This window comes from Pituophis catenifer, unplaced genomic scaffold (genome assembly GCF_029215685.1).
Source record: "Pituophis catenifer annectens isolate HBS135680 unplaced genomic scaffold, rPitCat1.0.hap2 SCAF_1, whole genome shotgun sequence".
NCBI lineage: Eukaryota > Metazoa > Chordata > Lepidosauria > Squamata > Colubridae > Pituophis > Pituophis catenifer.
The window spans coordinates 243,854,277-243,878,645 of record NW_027256881.1 but is presented as its reverse complement, the minus strand read 5'-3'; the positions used below and the strand labels follow the sequence as shown (position 1 = coordinate 243,878,645).

Genomic DNA, 24,369 nt, shown 5'->3' with positions numbered 1-24,369 from the left:
TCTATTCTATTCTATTCTATTCTATTCTATTCTATTCTATTCTATTCTATTCTATTCTATTCTATTCTATTCTAATTAAGTGAGCTTTGGGGAAGGAAAAAAACAATAACACAACAGTAACAATGTGTGCATTTTATTTTAGAGGCTTTCTGGCTACAAGGCTTCAAGGCTGGCATCAGATTAGAAAAAGGGGGCCAAACCCAGCCCGCCAGAGAAAGCAGCCGCGGAAGGCGATCCGCCCCTCTCTTCCACCGGGTCCCCCTCTCAAGGGCGCTTGCGCAAGGTGAAAGCTGGGCGGGCTGGTGGGCGGAAAGCGCGGCGAGGTTCTTCCTTCCCAGCCGCGAAGCCCAGGAGGGGAGCCGCCCGCTTCCCTTTTCTCCGGGAAGCTCCCGCCGCCGCCAGCATGTCGGAGAGGCTCAGCAAGCCGACGTGCCTCATTGTGGCCAGCGCCGCTGCTGCAGGTGAGGCCTGTGGCTCTGGCCGTCCCCGCCCTCCTCTTCGGCTCTTCCGGGTGAAGATGGCTAATCTGAGCAATGAACGGAAAGGCGAAGCGGGGAGGGGTGTTGAGAGAATCGCCCCTGAAAAGGCGTATATTGTCAGGGGCAACAGCCCCTTTCCCGGTGGGGGGTGGCTCTTCCGACCTTTAATACTCCGCTATGCGCATGGCTGGTTCCCACGCAGCCGGACGTAGGAGATTGGAGAAGGCTATTCCCTGCAACTTGATCGATACAGTAATTGCAGGAGGAGTTTATCTGGCTGGGTCGGAGTGATGGGTCCTTATAAACTGCTTCAAGTGGAGTTCAGGTTCTCTTTTTACATGGGCTGATCCGTCTAATATCCCTGACAGCAGGCGCAGAAGTTATATGCAGCTCTTTTCTCCTGTCCTGGACCACATGTCTAATGTAGCCTTCAGCCCTGAGATTTCTTGGTGGTCTCCCATCCACATATCAACCTGGCCTTTTCTTTCTCTTTTTTTTAATCAGCCAACGTCAAGTCGGGCTGCATCTAGTTAAGTGTTTATTGCATTTTATGTGTGCATAATCATCATTCGATAGTTGCCCTACTGTAATTTCTATGTAGTATTAACATATTCTTACGGTCTCATAAACACCTTGGGTTTCAGCTCCCATAAGCCCCAGATAGGGTTTCTGTTTTCTGCCTGCAAGAAGATAGAAATTATAGTTCTGTTGGGCTGTTCATTGAGGCTTAGTAGTGCTCTTGGTTGAATCTTCTATTTTACATTATTTTTAAAATATACTACCCTTTAGCAATAGCAGTAGGACTTATATACCAGTTTACAGTGCTTTACAGCCCTCTCTAAGTGGTTTACAGAGTCAGCATATTGCCTCCAACAATCTGGGTCCTCATTTTACCCACCTCGGAAGGATGGAAGGCTGCGTCAACCTTGAGCCTGGTGGGATTTGAACTGCCAAATTGCAGGCAGCCAGCAGTCAGCAGAAGTAGCCTGCAGTACTGCACTCTAACCATTGCGCCAGGAGCTTACCTAGCAGCCTTGAAAGATAAAAGGTAGTCTAAAATATAAATGTCCCTATGATACTCCAACAGTTTCATCTCTTCACCACATTGCCTTTATATATATGTACATATATAAGACCAACATGAAAATTATTAAGTCTTTTTGTTTTTTTACTTTGAGGAATGTGAAGGCTATCAAGTTTGCATGTTTAGTAAGAATAATCAATAAGGCTCCCATATTTGTGTTACAAAAAGCCAGATGACTTTTTCAGTATGTCTCTGCTGCTATCTAGGTCACATCCAGATTTTATTCCCCTAGATATGCAGCCATACCAATGTTTTTTTTTCCATATAGAAGCTCCCACTACACATATAATATGTTTATATCTGTCCACCAGGTGTATCAGCTGACTCCTTCTTCCACTCTTTTACATTGGCAAGCTCTGCTTTTAATCTACAAGTTGCTACCCCAGGGGTAAGTAAATGTAAGTGTTCCATATTAGTTTTATTAAGTAGGTGATGAAATAGCTTCTTCCCCAAGCAAGATGGTTAAAAAAAGAGGAAGGAAATAGCTGTTACAGGAAATGATGGCCTTCAGTAATGGGTTTAGAATGGAATGTAATCTGAAGTTGCAGTGTTCCAAACTAGGCACCTACAGGTAACGTTGACCTGCTATTAGTGAAGTAGTGGAAACTAAATTTTATCCACCATTATTTTTTTATATTTATTTTTCTCTTTTGTTTCCATATGCAATTTCCTAGATCTCAAAATGCAGGCATCGGTAAATGCATTGTTTTATTAAAAAGCAACTAAATCCAGCTAAGCTCTTTAAGAAGAGTGCACAAGTTGTAAATGTACAATATTTTTGGAGGTCTTTGTGTGTATTGGCCAGTATTTCCATTTTGGATCATGAAAAATGATGTCTTCATTTAGTACCAATAACAGTTTTTTTACTTCATGGAAACAGGCTATGTTTTCCCCCAAAATATTTTTTGTTTCACTAAATGTTTATCTCAAAGGCTTATATGTATATGCATTAATTGGGCTTTACTGTTTTAGGGGAAGCCAATTGATTTTGTTGGGGTTAATGAAGCAAACATGCGTTGGATCCAGGATTTCCGTATGAAATCCTACGCAAATCCAGCCAAATTGGAATCAACTGATGGTGAGATATTTTTTTGACTTGTGATTTGTTTATCTCCCTTTGTTACCTACACATTAATAGTCTTTTCAATATCTGGATACATTTCTATCACATATTGCATTTTAAAATAAAGATTATTTAAATTGATAATCGAGTTGCTTTGAAGATATTATTGTTCCATTTGTATTTTTAGGAGGAAAAGATAAAGTTTGCTCTCAAAGCTTTGATTGTTTTTATAGTTCAGACCCAATAAAAGCCATGGTTTTGTTTTTCCCCTTGTCATAATTTAGGAGTTTCTTTTCACCTTTATCTAACCAAACTTACTTAATGGTTTCTTTAAATTATTATAATTGAGAGCAATTTATAATCAAACTAGTTTCAAATTCTGTTTTGTTTTCAAAACAGGTAAGTACAGATTCAAGACATTAGGCAGTAGTGATGTTGGGATGGGTATAATTATTATATTTTTAAAGGATGACTAATATTTGAGCACTGTTCCCTTTGCTTGTTTCCTCCCTGCCTTTCTCACAGATAGCTACATTTATCCCACAGGGCACTGAGCTTTTAGGGGCAAATTAGTTTGTTCTGATAGCAGAAAAGTTGGGCAGATTGAATATACCCCTGGGATACATTGATCTTGTCCTGGACTTGAACATTGTTTGGGAATACTGAATAGGTTGCAGAAATTATTAGCAGACAAACTTTTTATTTTAGTTAAATTTAATTTAAAAATGGATTTATAATTTTTTATGCAATGGGACCTTCATATATTGCTATTGAAAGTTAGTTGAGCAAATAAAGCAGCAGGAAATGCTTTAGGAGAGCACTGTCCACTAGTCTTTTAAGTCATCGCTGCCTCTCTGGTTTTGAATAATAGAACTCAGGCTTTACCTGTGTTTCCTACCTAGGTGCAAGATACCATGCTTTGTTGATCCCTGACTGTCCTGGTGCTTTGACAGATCTAGCAAACAGTGGCTACCTGGCTAGAATATTGCAGCATTTCAGTTCGGAGAACAGTAGGTAAACTTCCTTGGTGTTTTACGTGCTATTGTGTACATCGAGACATCATAGATCAGAAAGCGTGTTGCAAAAAGTGGTGATTAATGTATAAGATACACATACCATATTACCTTAATATTTCTTCTACTTTGACTCTAATCCTTAAAAAGATTTTGGACAGTATATCAGATACACAATGTGCTCAATAATTGTTAGGAATGCATGAACATTGCATTTATACAGCATGTATAAAGACCCATTTCAAAATTCATAAAACTGAAGATTTTATATAAAGGTTTATTTTTTTAATAGAGCCTATTTGTGCTGTTGGAAATGGAGTTGCTGCCTTATGTTGTGCCACGAATGAAGACAAATCCTGGGTGTTTCAAGAATACAGCTTAACTGGGGTAGGTATTGTATGCTGAAGGAACAGTGCATTTTTCACGCTAGATAGCTCTCTTGAAGTTTCAGTAGAAACCTATGTGATATAAAGTTAAGTCTCTTTGAATGAAACTTTATTTCCTATAATTTCACAGACTTACCTATATAGTATCTGTGTTTCTATTATTATTGGTTAATCTTTAGTGAGATTCACAGCCTTTGAGGCTGGTTAATAGCTCAGCAGCTCGAGTCCTAACCAAGGACCTAGGAACTGTTGTTGTTGTTGTTGTTGTTATTTGCTTTTCAATGTCCTGGTTTAACCTACAACAATGGTCTCCCATCTGGTCTAATCCTGCTACATTTTTGGAAATGGATCAAGATTGCCCAGGTACTGCTAAAAATCCAGGCAGTATGATGTAGTTTTTCAAATGTGGCTGAATTTCTCATATTACAGCCACAGATCTTCCTTAGGATTTATGTTTTTATTTTGCTGAAGCACAACTTCTTTACTTGCATTTAATTTTATGACCAGAAAAAGAGTATATTTGCTTTTTAAAAAACCTTTGAAATCTAGTTTTATATCCAAGAGATTCTCAAAGTACTTTAGTAAGCTCAAGATAATCACATGCAGAGAGTATAAATACAGTTATAGCTACAATGAAACTGAGTTAGTAATCGTTAGAGGAATCATTTGCAACGGTAATGCATTTAATTCTGTATTTCATATAAAGTGATCCTACTGTATTCTCGATTAGGAACTGCTTTGCTGAATTATGTGAAGTTCTACTTAGTTCTATAACCAAAACATAAATCTTCCTGCATAGGTTTCACTATAATACAATATAAAAATATTACTTTTATTGTTGTGTTTCTTCCAGCCTTCTGTCTATGAACTTGTAAGACTTCCTAGTTTTGCCAGCTTACCCATTATTGTTGAAGACTTTTCAAAAGATTCTGGAGCTACTTTTAGTGGTATGCCATTTTAATATTTTCTGTTGACATAGATTTTTATTAATACTTGTTAAAATCAGTATGTATTTAGAATTACTAAATTATTTTCTGAACACATTAAAGTAGAAAGTATGGTGTGGTAATAATTTATAGGAATTTAAAATATGGATGAATAGGATTTCTTTTTACATACCTTGTGATCTTAAGAATAAAGTACAGTGAGACAATTGTGGTTTTCTCAAGTCTGTAGAAACTATTTTGACCTGGTTGCCCGCTTGATTAATAGCATCAAATTTGCAGCACCATGCTCATAGCAATGAATAGTTACACCAGTCTCTCCACCTTACAATTAAAAAGCTTTAATGAATAGAATAGAATTCTTTATTGGCCAAGTGTGATTGGACACACAAGGAATTTGTCTTACACTCTCAGTGTACATAAAAGAAAAGATACATTTGTCAAGAATCATAAGGTACAAGACTTAATGATAGTCGTAGGGAAACAGTCAATATAAATCTTAAGGATACCAGCAACAAGGTTACAGTCATACAGACATAAGTGGGAGGAGATGGGTGATAGGAACGATGAGAAGATTAATAGTAATGCAGACTTAGCAACTAGTTTGACAGTGTTGAGAGAATTATTTGTTTAGCAGAGTGATGGCATTCGGGGGAAAAACTGTTCTTGTGTCTAGTTGTTCTGGTGTGCAGTGCTCTATAGCATCGTTTTGAGGATAGGAGTTGAAACAGTTTATGTCCAGGATGTGAGGGGTCTGTAAATATTTTCACAGTCCTCTTTTTGACTTGTGCATTATACAGGTCCTCAATGGAAGGCAGGTTGGTAGTAATTGTTTTTTCTGCAGTTCAGTAAAAAGCTTTATTTAAGAGATGCATTTTTACTAAATTAGGAAACTAACTTCTAGTTTAATGGGACCCACTACTTTAATGGGACCCACTTTAAACAGTGCTGTTGCTGATTAATAGCAGAGTGTTGCAATGTAATAATTTCAGAATAAAGATCACACTAGCATCAACTGGGGGCCGCTTGCTTTCCTGATGCTGGAATGTAATAGAATGGCAATGTGTTGTAGAATGGTAATCTGCAGTAAGAATTGCATAGCTACTCTTAAACTAGGCATTAGTCTTACAGTCTCCTCTCTATCAGAGGTAACGTATGGCTTCATGCCTCATTGCAGAGCCCTGTCCTGGAACAGATCTGTACTTCATTTTTTTTATTAGCCTAAAGATTATCAGGGGTGATACTCTATTCTATCAAATAGTGTGTGAGGTACAAACCACACTAAATAAAGTGGAGAGTTTCATGCACATTTTAAGCATGAAATCCTGGTTTAGATAATACTGTATATGAAATGAACTGCAACATGTGATGGTCATTCACCTTTTCCTTCTTTACTTGCAAGAAGAGATGATATCTAACCAGGAAATTGACTTTTCCTCCTTTTTCATTATATTGAGAAAGCACAAGACTTACCTTGGCACAACCTTATCCCTCTTAACCTTCTAAAGGCCTTTTAGAAGGCTGTTAAACATAAATACCTACATCTTACCAATGCAGGATTCAATTATGAATTTCACACAAAGAAATTCATTTCTTTCTTGCAAAGAAAGAAAAGTAAGCATTTCTTATTAATGTTTTAAAAATAGGTAACATTTTTCTTAGGTTTTTGAAAAATGATATATTGTTACAAGTGTAAATTAAGATGTGAATATATATATTTCCACCACAGCCAGCAAGGTAGATGCAGTTCATGTCGTGCTTGACAGACACCTTATCACTGGACAAAATGAAAATTCTACTGTTGCAGCTGTGCAAAATCTTATTTTTCTCTGCAATGGCAGGTAAGAAAAGGCAGATATCATTACTAGTAAAATACAGAATTTTTGCTTTTGTAAATGCAACTCTGCATTACTGTAACCAGCTTTAGTAATTTGTGCCAGCATTCTCCACCCCCACCCTGAAATTAGTCAATTTGAGGTTGTTGCTAGAATAAGAGATAGTATTCTCAAGCACTTTATTCCTTAAATGTATCATATGGAAATATCTCTATAGTAATTAACTCAATGTAATGGTTCTTTTAGCAGAAAATGACGGAAACATCCCTGTGACTGAGCAGAATAAATGAACATGGAAGAGTTAATTTGACTTGTGAACATTGCTAATCTTTCATTTATCAACCAATAGAAAAGAACACAGCTGATTTCTAAAGATGGTATTTTGTAGCTCATGAACAAGCAAATATTAATTCATATAGTAAGGCCTGCCTGTTATCAGATGTACCAGTATTCATAGATATTCATAGTTTGTATGAGTCTAAGAATATTTCTTCCTACCCTCCCACTTTCATAAACTAAGGATAAATTGATTTGAAAGATTTCAGTCACAATTCCATGTTTCTGAACTTCCATCAACTGTAATGTGTTTAAATCTTTTCTTCTTAGGTACATTTCCCATTATGCCTGATCTGGGCAAAACCAGCGTAAGATCTGGGCTGAGTAAGTGATCTCATAAGCCAAGGGTGAATTCTATGTTATCATTTCAGATTGCGAATTAAGTTTCAAGCTGTAGGACTAGATAGTGACTTTTTCTCTCTCATATAGGAATATATAGTATATTGTAAAGGTTACAGTGAAAGTTATTAATGGTATTACTAGTAACAGAAGTTGTGAACTTCAAGAAAAGGAATGATTTAACTGTAAAAATATTTAATTTTAAAATGGGACAGGTTAAATTTATTTCATAAGAGTTGGTTAGTATTTTCCATGTGTTCATTTGTTGTAGCATGATAATAGTGGTTCATTTATTTTGCCTACTATAGAAAGCTTTTGATTGATTAAATTTTACTTCGGGTTTTATTTGCTTAGTGATTAGCCATATTTGTGTATATAATTTTTTCATTTTATTCTTGAAATAAATCATTGTCAATATGAAAGCTTCATACTAAGCTTATTAACTATATCCAAGTTGTAGGTTGTGGATCTTATTTGTTAATCATAGAAATAGTACCCTACTTGCATAGATTATATACAGCATAATTTTGACTCAAGACTGAAGAAGTACTTAGGGTTTTCCTGCAAACTAGAGTTTGTGAATCAAGGTTTAGATTCATATAATAGACTAAATAACATGCTAGGCAACCCCTGTAGTCTAGGCAAATCTATTCCATATCTTATGATTGTATAAACTCAGACAATTTGGTTGGGTAACACAGACACAGTCATAGAGTAGTTTTACTGTAGCACAGGAACCAGAGGAAGAATACATTCCATTAGGTTTTTTTTTAAAAAAGCAGACTACCTTCTCCAGTGCATTTGCATCCAACGCCAAAAGAAAAGCAACTTTTCCAGAATTACAAAACCTAAAAACTTTCATTAGTACTTGAGCTCTGGGTTTTTTTAGATTCCAATACTCCACCAATAAGAAAAGAAGATGTAGCCGAGGTGGACTCCTTTGCTTAACAATTATGTTACTTAGGTAATGAAACATCTGCAAGCAAACAGCCACATTGAGAGTACCAAAGACTCCACTGTATAATAGCCAAGGCTTGCATTCTGTAGAAATTGCTCCATTGTTGTCAAGTAGACAGTTTATGAGGGGAAAAACAAGTTAGAAACAAATTACTGATCTATTATTCCCAGGCTGCTATCAGTAGTAGTACTTTAAAACTGCTACAGAACACCTCTTCTTGCATAAAATAATATTGTCAGTTAATAAAACAGCAGTATAAAAATATATGGGCACAATCTACACTCAGATTATGATGGAAAAATAGAAGTGCTTAATGAAATACATGAATACTTTCTTGATTCGTGCTCTCATTAGATACGGCCACTATACTTGTCCCAAATGTGCTCCCCCCCCCCCAAAAGGCAACTGGACTTTGTTTTTCCATGTAAACATTTCACTTCTCATCTAAGAAGCTGTTTCAGTTGTGACTGAATGGTGGGGAATGAAAGGATTTAGAGTCCTTGCAGTCATTTGGTCGTCATTTTGTCACCACTACCCTATTTCCCCCAAAATAAGACATTCTCTGATAATGAGCCCAATCGGGCTTTTGAGTGCATAGCAATAAGGCCAAGTGGTTATTTCAGGGCTCAAAAAACTATAAGACAGGGTCTTTCGGGGAAACACAGTATATTTTTAAATCAGAACTATGCCAAACTGGGATCTCATCCCCAGTATTGCACTTAGAATTCCTGTACTATATCTGATAGGATTCAATCCAAAGAAATAATGTAGTATTAATGGCCTTTTGAAAAGCACTTTGAAACTCACATTTAAAATTCTACAAAAATGATGTTGAGACTTTAGAAAAGGTTCAGAGAAGAGCACCTAAAATGATCAAAGGCCTGGAGACTAAAACATGTGAACGGCTGCAGGATTTGGGTTTGGTTAGTCTAAAGAAAAGAAGAATTAGGACTGACGTGATAACAGTATTCCAGTATTTGAGGGACTGCCATAAAGAAGAGGGGGTCAAATTATTCTCCAAAGCACCAGAGGGCAGGACAAGAAACTAATTGGTTGGAAACTAATCAAAGAGTTTCTATGCAACCTGGAATTAAGAAGAAACTTCCTAACAGTGAGGACAATTAACCAATGGAATAGCTTGCCTTCAGAAATCATGGACGCTCCGTGACTGGATGTTTTTAAGAAGAGAGTGGACAGTCACTTGTCTGAATTGGTATACTATAGGTTCTCCTGCTTGAGCAGGGGGAATGGACTAGATGACCTACAAGGTCCCTTCCAGCTCATTCTATTAAGACAAAATGGGGGGGAGGGACTGAAGGTGTTCAATGCAGCTGCAACAATGCCTCAGATTCTGAGAAAAGACAGTATTGGTTTAAAGTTTAGGCATGCGGGCAAACATCAGACGTATGACCTAGGCCAGTGATGGCTAACTTTTTTGCCATTGCGTGCCAGGAGAGGGGGGGCGGGGGAGGGTCGCGTGCGCACGTGCCCACGCGCATGCGTGCGCAACCCCCTCCCCCCTCGTTCCTGGCACATGATGGCCTGGTAGGCCCGTTTTTCTTTCTTACCTGGTTCCAGATCCTTTCTATGTATCTGGGAAGGGCAAAAACAGCCTTTCCCACTCCCTTGGAGGCCTTACGGAGGCTGAAAGGGCCCATTTCCCAACTCTCGGTGGGACAGGAAGTGACATTTTTTGCTGTCCCCAGCCTCCAGAACCTCTCTAGGAGTCTCTAGGAGCCTCTCTAGGAGTCTCTAGGAGCCTCTCTAGGAGTCTCTGGAGGCTGGGGACAGTCACTTCCTGTCCCACCGGGAGTGGGGAAATGGGCCCTTTCAGCCGCCGTAGGGCCTCCAAGGGAGTGGGAAAAGCTGTTTTCGCCCTTCCCAGATACACAGAGAGGATCTGGAGCCAGGAAAGAAAGAAAAACGGGCCTTCCCCACCCCGCCCCCAGGCCCTCCAGAGGCAGGAAACAGCCTGTTTCCCTACTTCTGGGGGGCCCAGAAGGCCCGAAAATCAGCTGGCCGGCACGCGCATGCGCCCCAGAGCTGAGCTGGTGTGCCCACTAATATGGCTCCGCATGCCATCTGTGGCACACGTGCCATAGGTTCGCCATCATGGACATAGGCCAAAATATCACTAAGTATTAAAATCCTAGTTGCTCTATCTTGGGGAGAGGGAGCAGTACAGAGGCAACAGCAGCTGGGGAATGAGACTGCATCAGGGGTGAAATCTACTTACCTTCCATACCCATTCAGAAGTGCGCGCTCTACGCACGTCACATGCAATTTTGGACGCTCAGTGCATGCGTAAAGCCTTCTGCACATGCGCAGAGGGTCAAAACAGGTTACTTTCTGGTTAAAACCAGGAAGTAATGACGTCCGGGAGCGTGGGCAGAGCTTCGTGCTGCTGCCGCTACCAGTTTGCCAAACCATGTGCTGCCGCCACTACCTGAACCAGTGCGAACCGGTAGTATTTCACTTCTGGACTGCATTATAATTTAGATTTACCATACTTTTCAGAATACAAGACGTATTCCAGGAGGCCATTCCAACCACCAATCAGCTGCTCATGCTGAATCAGGCTGTGATAACGTGCTGAAACTGACCAGGCTATTTGCTGTAAGGTTGCTAGCCAGGTGAATACCAATGGATGCTGGCAGGCAGAGGCAGAATTTTTTTCTTCCTTGTTTTCCTCCCCCAAAATTAAGGTGTGTCTTTATTCTCCAGAGTGTCTTATACTCTGAAAAATACAGTATATCCCATCTTTTGTTTGTATAATTCAAGCTTGTACATAATCTTTCTTCCTCCTTTTTTCCCACAACAATAACCCTGTGAGACATCATTCATTCTACAAGAACAGTAGGGAAGCTGCTCATAATTCTAAGAATGGAATGTTTATAAAACACACTTGTTCAAATCTTACAGTGATTTTGTTTGTAGAAATAGCATGTATACATCCTTCAAACGGAGGACTTGCCTCAATAGGAGTCAACAAAGCTGTATAAAATGTAGTACGTTTTATTCTTTTGGAATGCACTCATACATCAGAATGTTTTATCATTATTAGTAATAGTAGTACCTTGAAGAAAAAAGCAAGGCAATTGGTCCTTTATGCATCTGCAATATAGTGAAGAATAAAAATATTGGTAATGCAGAATTGTAATATTACAATCCTGATATATAAAAGCACAGCAGACCTGAAGAATCTTTTCTCTGCAAATTCATACAGAAATCTCTGAATACAGAAAATCTTTTCGTATGCAGCATGTAAATCTTTACATCTATAAACCGGTAACATCCATAAAATTTGCCATGTCTACTTTCCATTTGCAGTACCAAACATCCGTTCCTAAAAAAGGAGGAAAAATATATAAAAATAATAGGCACATTAGCTGCAGACATTTTAAGAAACCATTGCTATTTAATGTACAAGAAGAGATTGGCAGATAGGATTTCACCTATTTAAGGCTAATGCAGAACATGCAGTAGAACTGAAAACCAGAAAATAGCTTGCAAGTTATATATAGTTTAGCATATATCAATTTTTATACCTGCATGTTTAAATTTCAAATTAAAAGGTTATAAATAGCAGAGTTATTAATACAGGAAAAGGAGAAACCAATTTCATTTTGATTATTTTCTTTTGAGTCAAGAGAGGAGCATTTAAGATTAAAAAAAACATTCAATGTTGAAAATCCATGTGCTAGCTTTGAATGTTGCATGTGAACATCTACTGGTCCAACCTTAATATAAACGTTTGGAAAAATATCTAATTTATAAACTTCAGCTTTGTTAAGATATTTAAATTTAGGAAGTTTAACTTGTCAAAAATATTTCAGATTTATAAAAGAAAAGCACAGTAGTATAACCTAAGATCTGCCATCCAAGAATTTACAGTGATTTTTAAACTGCATTTAATTCTATGTGGAAAATAAATAAAATCCATAATAATAAATGGGATCAACATCCTAATTACAAAATAATGTACTTATAATTTAAATCTCTTTGCCATTTGTAGTCAGTTGGTTTTATACTTGAACATTAGAATCATGTATGAAAACATGCAACAAAAAATACAAATAAACAGGCTAACATTTAGATTTGCAATGCTTGTGAAATGTACCATGTGAAGGAATTTAGGAAATAATATTTAGTAAGACAAGAAACCCTTAATTTTACCTTTATCATGACTTCCAGTTTAACTGCATCAGCAGCAAACTTTCTGATTCCATCTGACAGTTTCTCCACAGCCATTTGGTCTTCATTATGAAGCCAACGGAATGTCTTTTCATCCAGATGCACCTTCTCCAAGTCAGATGCCTGGGCTGTATTGAAGATGATAGAAGCAACCAATTATGGAAACAGGCAACAGTATACTTTATTGTGATACGAATTGTACAGTTATCACAGGGAATGCTGAATCTCAACATCCTACAGAAACCACTCAGTTAACAAACTAATATAAATATGTAGCAATAGCACTTACTGTATTTTTCGGAGTATAAGACACACCTTTTTCCTTCTAAAAGGGGGTGAAATTTTAGGTGCGTCTTATACACTGAATGTAGCCCCGCCCACCCACTGGCCCCCGCCTCCCCGCAGCTTACCTCCTTGCAAGCAAACAGCAAGAAAAAATAGCTCCTTTCAGCTTCAGCACAGGCTAATTAGCACAAGTTGATTGGATCGCTTCCCGACTCAGCTGATTTGCTCTCAGCTGTTTTGCACAGGGCTCTGCTGCTTGCTGCAAAGAGGTAAATTGCTGGAGCAGATTTTTTTTTCCCTTGTGCTAATCAAGCTATGCTGAAAATGAAAGTAAAGCAGGCTGTTTGCTGCAACGAGCAGAGGCAGAGGAAGATTTCTTTTTCTTTTTAGTTTTTTTAAAAAATAGATGAGGAATAAATATGGCAAAAAGGAAATATAGAAATTGTAAATTTAATTGAAATGACTAAACACTGTTTAAATTTGTGAACCGGCCAAATACTCTGTTCAAAGAAAATACATTGTATGTTTGTATGTGTGTTTATCTAAAAAACCACAACTTTTTATAAAAAAAAACAAAAAAGGTAGGTGCGTCTTATACTCCGAAAAATACGGTAAGACTTATATATCGCTTTACAGCCCTCTCGAAGCGTTTTATAGAGTCAGCATATTGACCCCAACAATCTGGCTCCTCATTTTACTGACCTCAGAAGGACTGGAAGACTGAGTCAACCTTGAGCCTGGTGAGATTTGCAGTCAGCTGGCAGTCAGCAGAAGTAGCCTGCAGTACTGCACTCTAACCACTCTGCCATTGTGGCTCAGTTAACAAAGTAATATGAATATGTAGGTATTGATATTATCCTGTCAGTCCCATAGCAGAAATATTACATATTCCTGAACAGTAAATATATTAAAAAATGCTGATGTATCTCTTTGAGATATTAGTTATTCAAAAAGTGAACTTACCTATTGAGGACTGAAAGGATTAACCGTTACACATATACAGCCCTCTGTAGGTATTTCAGTAAAAGTACATCCTTAACATTGAGAGGATGTGCTAAGAGATCATGATTAAGGTGTTTTAATCTATTTAAACTGTATTGAACAATGTCTGTCTAAGGCTATTGGACCCCAAATGTTTAGTAAGACAGAAAACTTACCATCTTTGACGCTCAGTTTTGGTGTTAGTTTGCTATTATCTTTACTGAGCTCTCCCAGAAGTTTAGGTGAAATGGTGAGAAAGTCACAGCCAGTCAGTGCTTTGATTTGTCCAGTGTTCCGAAAAGAAGCTCCCATTACAATAGTTTTATAGCCAAACTTTTTGTAATAATGGTAGATTTTAGTGACACTCTTTACCCCTAAAAGAGAATATAAGGTAACTATTTAAAGCAATTACTGCAACTTTATTCAGGGGTAAAGAAACCCTCAGAATGGCTTATTTTCAAATACTAAACATTGCAGGTTGATTCAATTGCAAACTTAATGTCTCAGCCACACTTATTCTATTACCTGGGTCCTCTGATGGCTCATAGGTTTTTTTGTCTGTATTTGCAACATACCAATCCAGAATACGCCCAACAAAAGGAGAAATGAGGGTGACCCCTGCTTCTGCACAAGCAACTGCCTGAGCAAAGGAAAAGAGCAGGGTCATATTACAATGAATCCCATGCTGCTCTTCAAGGATCCTGTAAGATAAAACAGAGCAGAATTATTTTTCCCATCAGTATCACTTCTGTTATGTATGCAATTTTATTCAATGCTGTATATACAATTTTATTTTAAACCACGTTACTTTTTTAAAAAAAGAAATGTCTTCTCAGTGAGTCAGGACACTTTGTTTTCTTCGTGGTTAGTGGGATGTGGGCAACAGTATATTAGCTTGCAAAGTGGTCTCTGCGTTATAGAGCGCAGCTTTCACAGAACAGCGGAAGGACAATTGGAATAAAATAGAATTTCAGTTTTCCTTGTGGCATACGGAGTAAAACAGTCCATCTTGGCATGCTAAGCATTAGGAGGGAAGGCTACTTGTGACATGGATGTGACTACTCTTATTAAAAAGTGTTCTGTGAAAGCTTTGACTGGTGAAACGTGATGGGGATCAAAATATATAGTCTCATCTAATGATGATCTCAGCATATGGAAATTGCAACTCAGACTGTAATGTGATCCAGGAAGGGATAAATGAATGTGACACTGCAGGGCAAATTATTAGTCAACATGAATGGATGAGTAGGAATATAAGAGATACATGACAATTGAGTCAGCAACAAATTAGAATGATTGCTTGGTCAGTATCTACTTAGAAAAACATCTAGTTTTGAACACATTGTTTAAGCATACATCTATCCATCTGTTCAAATGGCAAAAGAAGAAATTTAAATCTGAAATGATGATTTATTTGTCAGACATAAGGATAGCTGCTTCTGTACCCACTACCACAGCTCATCACCAGTGCCAAATTGACAGGCCCCTCTATGCCTTGATACAAGGCTAGACTGCAGCTGTCAATTGGCTTGTCACACTATGTTTTTTACTTAGGAAGGTGGGGTGGGGGTTCTGTAGCTTCTGTCTAATATTGGCATGTTGCTGTCCTGTGTCTGGTCATTTCTCTCTTGTTATGTTGGATGAGGAATGGGCTGCATAAAATGATCGGGGGGGGGGGCTTAAGTTTGAGGCTTCTAATGTAGCATGTTGCAAGAAATAAATGTATCTTGAAAGAAATGAAAATGGCTGTGTTTAACAGCATGTTTTTCTGCCCACATTGTTAAATGGAAATGAAAACTGGCTATGTCAGAGGAAACCTAAAAGATGAATGTAATCAGAATGAACTATTTTAAGACGTGTGTATGGTAAAAATAGACGAGATAGGGTCAAGATAGAAATTCCTATGCAAAAAATGACAAGTGGAATATAAAATAGCTACCAAATGAGCCTTATATTGTACTACTGTTCATGGTACACTTACTTGCCAGCTTGGATGCCCTCCCATGTTGATGACAGCTTGATGAGGATACGATCTTTGCTAATTCCTATGTCTTTATAAAGATCTATGAATTGTTTGGCTCTCTTAACCATGCCTTCTTTATCAAAAGACAACCTTTAAAATAAAAAGATATATTTTATGTTTCATTATAATTTGTGTAAACTATACTCAAGTAGGCAAATATGCAAAGATATGGGATGCAACATTCATGTCTGTCTATACCACTGGCACACCTCAGTCCTCTGCTTAAGAAGTCAATGTCATTAGGCGAGAACACAATTAAAATTGGCAGCTTCGCAATATCTATTTATCATGCGCCATTTCTACTACTTCTGCATTGTCTTAAACATTACAATCTATCAAATAAAATAATCTGAATAACGTTAAAAAAAACCACAAATGCTGTTAAGAAAATTAGTATCTTAATAGTAGGACAACAAAGGGCTTATTCAAAGGCCTTTCTAAACAAGGTCTTCAGCTGGAAGCCTTAAGAGAAAACATGAATGGTAAGCTAAACAAAAGACTCCAGTACATAGATGCAAATAAGAGGATGGCCATCTCTCTAATCCATGCAAAAGAGACTAACTGGTTTAACATAACAAAAAATGCTTTGGGCTGGAGTGGTTGGAACCCCTTGTTGGGTGTGTGATTTATTGTGTTGACCAGATCCACTATCTGTTTTTGTTTTTCACTATCTTTTTATCTGAATTGTCTATCTGTTGTTTTGTTTTTATGCTGTGAGCCACTCAGAGTCATACCTCCACTGATAATCTTCACAGGCTCATATGCAACATTATGAGAGCCAATGTGGTATTGGAGTTATGAACTTAGACTAGAAATAGGGAGACCCAGATTCAAGTCCATCTTCAGGCTCAGGTGTTCTGGATCAGATAGTCACCCAAGCCTATCTCACAGTTTTTGTCTTATGGATATAAATAAGATGGGAGATGCGTGCCACTTTGATTTCCTGAAGTACAATCTGGATATAAATCAATCAATCAAACAAACAAACAAATATAAATAATATTTTTGATGAATTCAGAAAATATTCACCTTGCGTCTACTTCTGTGGACACACGGCCAGGTATCCTCTTCAGTATTTCTGCCCCAAACAGTACAAAAAGCTTATCGCAGGCATTTGTAACTTGTTCATTTTCTGACCTAGAATTGTATAATAATCAAAGTAGAAGTTCATGTACTGAGGAACAAATGTGGTGCCAATGTGACATCTACAAAAATAAATGAGTCAAATTGGAACAGTAATATAAATTCTTTGCATGATGTTCTGAACTTTATATTGTCAGTTTAATGCAGTGGTTAAGGTGCCAGACTAGAAAATAGGAGACCGTAAGTTCTAGTCCTGCCTTAAGGCATAAAGCCAGCTAAGGGACATTGAGCCAGTCACCCTCTCAGCCCTAGGAAGGAGGCAATGGCAAACCACTTCTGAAACCTTACCTAGAAAACCATAGGGACTTGTCCAGCCAGTTACTAGGAATCATCACTGACTTAAAAGTGTGCACGTGTACATATACAAATGTTCTGAGCTTTATCAACATTAATCTAAGTCTTTAACTCCTGGGACAAATGTGATTAATGCAAACTCAGAAGAGAACTCTATTTAAACCTCTGACTCATTCCCTAGTGGTGCACTTGAGCCAACTATTCCCTTCTTCCTTCTGTAATGAGAAAAAAACTGGGAGTGGCTGGCAATTTGCAGAAGGGCTTTGACTTCCTCTATTCTGTGGTTATTTAATTTTTTTGATCCCGGTTTAAACCAGTCAGTATCTTATGTGAAGGTGAAAGACAACAGAGAGTGAGGAGGACGCATATTGATAATACCAACTAAGTGTCAAAGCGGCAAAATTAGAACATTGGCAAACTTACTTACCCACCAAGTTTCTTTCCGTATGCAATAGCATCTTCTACCAGTTGCTGATAGGCTGGCATCTGAGCTGCAGCTAGTATCAGGGATGGGTTGGTAGTAGCATCTAGAGGCTTGTACTCTTCGATAGCTGTGGAAAGAAAAGCAGCAAACAAGAATAAAAAGGTTTGGGTGGGGGGCATGTTAGCCTCTCAGCTTGTAAGAATTGTTTTAAGGTTATGCGATAAGATGGAGCAATATAATTAATGTAGTTATTCCAGTGCCAGAAATTATGTTCGCATATAATATAATTTAGAAGAGACAGATATAGTTCTTAATAAAATTAGCAGCTAGGATATATTATTCAAAGACTCATTCAAAGTCATATAGGAGGTTGATAGTAGGAAGGCTGTTCTCCATAACAACTTTCTTGCTATGTCCTATATTGATTAACATAATGATTTTTACCACAGTGCAAACAAATTTCAATATGCTGTACAGATACAATCCACTAAATGAAATCAGTCTGAAAAAGAGCAATATAACAACAGAAAAAAATAACAATCGGGAAAAACATGGCATGTCTTTGGCACCAAAGTGAAAAGGCAAATTCGAGTTAGTGTCAGTGAGAATGTTACTAATGAGACATCCCTAACAAAATGACTCCAGAGGATGGTAGAGGACAGGAAGGCCTGGAGGAACATTATCCATGGGGTCGCGATGGGTCTGACACAACTTCGCAACTAACAACAACAAAATAAAAAGGCACTTCAGTAAAGGGACCTTTTCATAATTGGAAAATATGCAGTCAAACCAAAATCTATAATATTTGAATCTAACTCAGAGCGTAATAATTAAACCAATGAAAATATAGTTTAACAAAAATAGTAGAGATTTAACAAGAAAAGAAAAATCTACAAAAAAACCTAACGGGATGAAATGTATTCCTATGGAGGAAAAGTTCTGAGGCAGAGACTCAGAAACTGTTTCAGAGTTGTTTAAGAATTCTAAAGGTCTTGGCCTGCATGCATTCTCTAATTTGCTTCTTTTTACATGAGGGGACATTTTTAAAATGACATCTGCTGTATATAATATCACTTTGGGAGTTTGCAAGCTTGTTTGATAGGCTGTACTGGAAGCAGTCCATCTGGAATCAATATACAGGTTGACCTCAACTTACAATCATTCGTTGTGTGAAGTTACAATAGCATTGAAAAAAGTGATTTATGACCAGTTTTCATAATTATGGCCATTGTTAGCACCATTGTTGTCACGCTTGGCAACTGGCATGTATTTATGAGAGTTGCACTGTCCTGGGGTCTCATGTTCACCATTTGTAACCTGTCCAGCTGGCTTCCGACAAGCAAAGTCAATGGGGGAAGCCAGATTCGCTTAATGACCAAATGATTCACAACCACTGCAGCGATTCACTTAACAACTATGGCAAGAAAGCTAAAAAAAATGGGGCAAAACTTACTTAACAACAGTCTTGCTTAACAACGAAAATGTTGGATTCAATTGTGGTCATTAAGTCGAGAACTATCTATATATGGTAGTTTTAATTGTTCAGCTATAAGCAGCTAATTACCATAATTTTGAGACACCAAATTAACACTAGTTAATCACCTTTTTAAAAAACTTTTAATACAACTTTTGTTAGTAACCAGTATTCTTCAAAGCATAAAAAGCAACGTAGCTTTGTTTCAAATTTCTGAATAGCGAAAGTCATGGAATAGAATTTAATTAACAGCAAAATGATACCCAGTTATGCGAACTGTTCTTTGTGAACTTCTTCATTTATGCAGATTTAGGAAGTACTAATTACTCCATTCCCTCTTTCAACATTTCAATGTAGACAGTCTTCTGTTAATAAGTCATTGGGACCAGAATTTCTGTTACCAAGTGATGTGGTTATAAAGAACAATGTTACATGACCATATCGTTTAATGATGGCAATCCTGACAGCCCCCATTGCAGTCGTTAAACAAGGACCTCCTTGCAACTTCCTGCCAGCTTCCCATAAGCAAAATCAGTGAGGAAGCTGGCAGAAAGTTGCAAGTCTCAGATGGTTTGCAAGCTGGCCAGCAGGCAGATAAATGGCTGCTGTTGAGTGGAGGAGAACACACGTGTGTGTGAGAGGCCAGTGTAGTGTGACACAAGCAGTGAGGCTTGGGTTGGCTGCTGCTGGATGTGGGAGAATTACCTGAGCAAACTTGTAGTCTTCTTTGGCACCTTTCCCATTGACTTCACTTATGTGAAGCTGGCAAGAAAAGGTCGCAAATGGCGATCATGTGACCACAGAATGCCACAAGGGTTGTGAGCCAGTGCCAAGCACCCAGATAGCAATCACATGACCTCAGAAGTGCTGGGATGACCAGAACCAGAACCAACAAGCCGGGCTGGCCTAATATGAATTTTATAATGGGTGTTAGTTTTTAATCTGTGGGCCAAATTTTTATATATTCAATTTTAAACTGTTTTTAAATTCTGTAAATCTATATGTGTTTTAATATGGCTGTACACCGCCCTGAGTCCTTCGGGAGAAGGGCGGTATAGAAATCCAATAAACATAAACATAAACAACTTCAAGGACCGGTTGTAAGTTCCACTCATTCAGCCATCGTAACTTTGAACTTTCTCTTATAGTAAACAGATGTTTTTAATAACTTGCAGACAAGTGTTACATCTGTATCTACACTCTTAGCACATTTTTGCCTTTGAATAGAAAGCTCTGTGCAGTAAACAGTCAATAGTTGCAGTTCTAACCATATCAAGATCCAGATGTGTTTCACAGTTATCCCACATCCACTTGCAAAAAGCAACTTTTATAAGGAAAAAAAAAGATTTTGATATACTGTGCATATGCATATGACTATTACCTTTTTCATATTCAAAGGCTGACTCAAATAATTTGCAGGGAGATCTACCAAAAGTAGAATTCCTGTCTATGTAGGACAGTGCACATACACTGTAATGTAGAAACAACTATTTCTGAACTGGCATGTCTTAAGTACGCTTTTACATTCCAAAATGCTACATATCAGGCTAGAAAATTGTGCTTTTCATGGTGAAGCTCCCTGTAGGTGCTTTGAACATAGCTATGCTGGTAATCATCTCCAACTACTTAAGGAGGACATACCGTACCAAAGTTCTTTGCAAAGTTACATAAGTGGCATCACAGAAACCCACATAGCCATGTGATATTCTTAAATATATTGTGCAATATTTCCATAGAAAATTTACAAAAGTATTTTTACATCAAATATTTAACACCACCACATATAGAGGGTAATTTCCTGCTCTGCAAGTTTTATTCGAAAGTTGAAAAGATTTTTTTTTCTTGTCAAAATCTGCTAACTCATAGCCCATCAGCAAGATTCCATCACCTGTTAAGCAACAGGAAGAAGAAATGTCTTTCATAAGACCATTTACAAAATAGTTAATATTTCATATTAGGTTAGATTCTCTGAGCAATTTTTACCCTGAGAAATGACTATTATCCATGTATATTATACATTGACAATCTAAGCAATAGATCAAGAAATATTAAATTTTGCAAGCAATACTATTTTATGCAATTATGTAGTGAGTGTAGTGGTAGAATACATAGGAGCTTTGTAAACAGATCAGCTTACTTATAAAAGCCGATTTTCAATAGCATTTAAATAGAAAAGCACATTAAAAGCTGATTTTAATAGCAATTAATAGAAAAACATATAATGATTCTCTTCAGCCATTAAATCCAAGAAGAATTAGGCTAGGATTTGAAAAAATCAATAGGCACATCCTCCAGAAAAATATAAATATCAATTACTTGCAAAACTATGCAGACTAACAGGTAAGAGAGTTAAACTACGAGAGAGTTTAAAAGATTATCTGAAAGATTTTTTTAAAATATACAATGTTTTAACAATTGTCAACTCTTTTTTTTTTTTTAAAGTTGATTTATATGCCGCCCTTACAATACGCTAAGCAATAGCCTTCACTCTTGCCGATAGTTGGGCAGCAATAGCCTTCACTCTTGCCGATAGTTGGGCAGCAGGCACGTTTAATAAATTATCACTTATCCAAACTGTGAGTTACTTCTGCTTTTTGCATAAATAACATCTTCTAAGTGACTTATATCACTCCACAATAGCAGAGGTGGGACGTTTTTAATGCTGCTCCTTGCGGAAAGGAGTTAGTTAATCACACTGTGTTAGAAAGGCTACAGGTTAGTAATAGGTAAACTTTTTCAAAGCCTTGCATTTTAGAAAGAATTGAAGTCAAGTTCCTTAATCCCTAGAACTAAATTGTGGGTGACGACAACAAAATACAGCAATAGCAATGAAGACCTGATATACATGTATTTCCCCGCCAGTAGGCACAGAAGCTAGAGCGATTAATCCATGTTGCTTTCTTGGCAACAAAACAGAAGTGAAATGCCAATTCCTTCTTCTGAATTCTTCCCCCCCCCCAAACATTTTAGCTTAATCTATAGCTATGAGACTTCCTGGCGGTCTCTCCCATTCAAGGTCTGATTTATTTATTTATTTATTTATTTATTGGTTCTATTTATATGCCGCCCTTCTCCAGAGACTCAGGGCGGCTTACAATGCGTTAAGCGGCTTACAATGCGTTCAAGCTGCCTCATAAACAGGGTGCCCTTAAATTGCCCATGAAAACAACATCGGAATCCAATAAAGCCACCTTTTTAAAGTCAACTAGAGCAGGGGTCTCCAACCTTGGCAACTTTTAAGCCTGGAGGACTTCAACTCCCAGAATTCCGAATTCTGGGAGTTCGAGTCCTCCAGGCTTAAAGTTGCCAAGGTTGCAGACCCTTGAACTAGAGCAGGGGTGGGCAAATGTAGCTCTTTTACAACCTGTGGACTTCAACTCCCAGAACTCCTGAGCCAGCTTGGCTGTCTCAGGAATTCTGGGAGTTGAAGTCCACAGGTTGTAAAAGAGCCACATTTGCCCACCCCCGAACTAGAGAAAGCTTCTGAATATTCCAGCACTGCAGAGAGCTTCTAAATGTTTTCCTTCTACTGAGTGGGTAGACTTATTAGGCCTGTTTATGCGAAAACAAGCATTGCACCGGGCTACGAAAAACACGACTTCCTCATCTCTTCCCGCTCTTAACCAGCTTTCCCTGCAGGCGGGAGAGAAGAAGACGGGGAAAGAGCATTTACATCCAAGCCAGCCGGATCGGACTTAATAGGAACCCCAGAGGTCAAAGGGGCTTCCCCCGTTCTATCTATTCCTCCCGGATCCTAAAAAAAGGGATCGTCGCCCCTCACCGTGGAAATCCCCCGTGTCGGCCACCACGGTGGTGTGTTGCTTGAGCTGCTCCAGCGCCGACTCCATCTTCTGCTTTTTCACGGGGGAAACTGACATGGTCGCGCGGGGTTGCGAAGAAATAAGGAGGCGCGGTTGCGGCGCCTGAGACGTTTCCGTAGCCTCGGACGAGAAATCAAGTGGATCGGCACGCGGCTTCCGGGCTTGCGCAGCGCGAAGGTGTGTGTGTGTGCTTGTGTGTGTGTGTCGGCTTCTTCGTCGGAAGGCAGGAGGGCGGGCAGAGGGCGGCGCCTACGTCATCACAGAACCTGTTCCCCGCCTCTCTCTCTCTCTCTTTCTCTCTTCCAAAGAGCGCCGGGGTGCGCTAAGGCGGCCCTGGGCAAAGGGCACAGGCGATTGGTTGTAGCCTTTGGTTTTTCCTGCTCGGCAGCCAATCAGAATTGCTCTGGGTTGAAGGACGAGCAGGCGGTGCCATGGCCTTAACTTAAATCAGAGGTCTTCAAACTTGACAGCTGTAAGACTTGTGGACTTCAACTCCCAGAATTCTCCAGCCAGCATAGCATGGCTGGAGAATTCTGGGGGTTGAGGTCCACAAGTCTTAAAGCTGCGAAGCTTGAAGACCTCTGACTTAAATGAACTAGATCATTGGAAGGGCGGGAGAGGAAGGGCGGTCGGTGTGCCTCGTCCTTGCCTACGTTTGAGAGGCAAGGTGTAATAAGTCAGGTTGATTTGTCGTCCCCGTCCCTTCCCCCTCTCCGCCTGCAATCTTGCCTTGGCCTCCTCCGTTTTACCTAATATGCTTTTTTTAAAAAATGTATTGTTTTATCATAGAAAATAAAATACAAAACAGTAAAACAAACAAAACAGAAACATACTTTTAACCCTAAAAACAACAAAGAAAAAAAATAGTGTACAAAAAAAGAGAGGAAAAAATGGTCAATTAAATTTAACATTTAGCATGTAGGATTCACCCTGACTGGGTGCTGGGGAGAAAACCCCAATAAATTCTCCTCCCATGTATATATATGTTTAGCAAGAAAAAGCAGTCAACAGGTTGAGCTAAACATTACACTAATCTTTAAATCCCTCTGTTAACCATCTGTTATTATATTTAGCACGTAGAAAGTCTACAAACTGACACGAATATGTTTTTTTGAATACTTGGCAGCTTAAAACGGAGGAATTAATCAAGTAAAATATCACTGACCATTTGAAAGAAAGCTTCTGAGAGCCAGTTTGGGCTAGTGGCTGAGGCAACAGGCTAGAAACCAAGAGACGGTGAGTTTTAGTCCAGCCTTGGGCATGAAAGCCGGCTGGGTGAGTTTGGGCCGGTCC

General features: G+C 38.5%; 2 protein-coding genes across 4 annotated transcripts; one reads left to right on the top strand and one right to left on the bottom strand.

Annotated features, from left to right (window-relative positions):
- The first annotated feature begins 294 nt into the window (after positions 1-294).
- GATD1 (glutamine amidotransferase class 1 domain containing 1) lies at positions 295-7,901 on the top strand. 3 transcript variants are annotated; one of them, XM_070957388.1, is made up of 8 exons: positions 295-461; positions 1,875-1,951; positions 2,536-2,641; positions 3,529-3,636; positions 3,932-4,026; positions 4,879-4,972; positions 6,699-6,810; positions 7,411-7,901. In XM_070957388.1, exons 1-8 carry the CDS (start codon positions 404-406, stop codon positions 7,430-7,432), a joined length of 672 nt encoding a protein of 223 aa, XP_070813489.1. In that variant the 5' UTR covers positions 295-403; the 3' UTR covers positions 7,433-7,901. The 3 variants fall into 3 exon arrangements, with proteins under 3 accessions (XP_070813489.1, XP_070813488.1, XP_070813487.1); XM_070957387.1 differs by having other exon boundaries at positions 321-461; positions 7,054-7,901; XM_070957386.1 differs by having other exon boundaries at positions 321-461; positions 7,051-7,901.
- A 3,535-nt stretch (positions 7,902-11,436) lies between these two features.
- On the bottom strand, positions 11,437-23,316 carry TALDO1 (transaldolase 1). Its single transcript, XM_070957385.1, has 8 exons — positions 23,037-23,316; positions 17,785-17,908; positions 16,950-17,057; positions 15,879-16,010; positions 14,423-14,598; positions 14,074-14,271; positions 12,614-12,759; positions 11,437-11,783 (listed from the first exon to the last, which is right to left on the bottom strand). The coding sequence occupies exons 1-8, from the start codon at positions 23,131-23,133 to the stop codon at positions 11,751-11,753; spliced, it is 1,014 nt and encodes a 337-aa protein (XP_070813486.1). The 5' UTR covers positions 23,134-23,316; the 3' UTR covers positions 11,437-11,750.
- Positions 23,317-24,369: the final 1,053 nt, after the last annotated feature.

What these genes read in the sequence shown, in the direction of transcription:
- GATD1 (XM_070957388.1), top strand. Translation starts at nt 404, where the DNA reads ATGTCGGAGAGGCTCAGCAAGCCGACGTGCCTCATTGTGGCCAGCGCC. An exon ending in CAAATTGGAATCAACTGATG is followed by an intron (nt 2,642 to 3,528) that starts GTGAGATATTTT and finishes TTTCCTACCTAG; the next exon opens with GTGCAAGATACCATGCTTTG. An exon ending in ATTTTTCTCTGCAATGGCAG is followed by an intron (nt 6,811 to 7,410) that starts GTAAGAAAAGGC and finishes TTTTCTTCTTAG; the next exon opens with GTACATTTCCCATTATGCCT.
- TALDO1 (XM_070957385.1), bottom strand. Translation starts at nt 23,133, where the DNA reads ATGTCAGTTTCCCCCGTGAAAAAGCAGAAGATGGAGTCGGCGCTGGAG. An exon ending in CGACACGGGGGATTTCCACG is followed by an intron (nt 17,909 to 23,036) that starts GTGAGGGGCGAC and finishes TTCTTTCCACAG; the next exon opens with CTATCGAAGAGTACAAGCCT. An exon ending in AACTGGAAGTCATGATAAAG is followed by an intron (nt 11,784 to 12,613) that starts GTAAAATTAAGG and finishes CTCCTTTTTTAG; the next exon opens with GAACGGATGTTTGGTACTGC.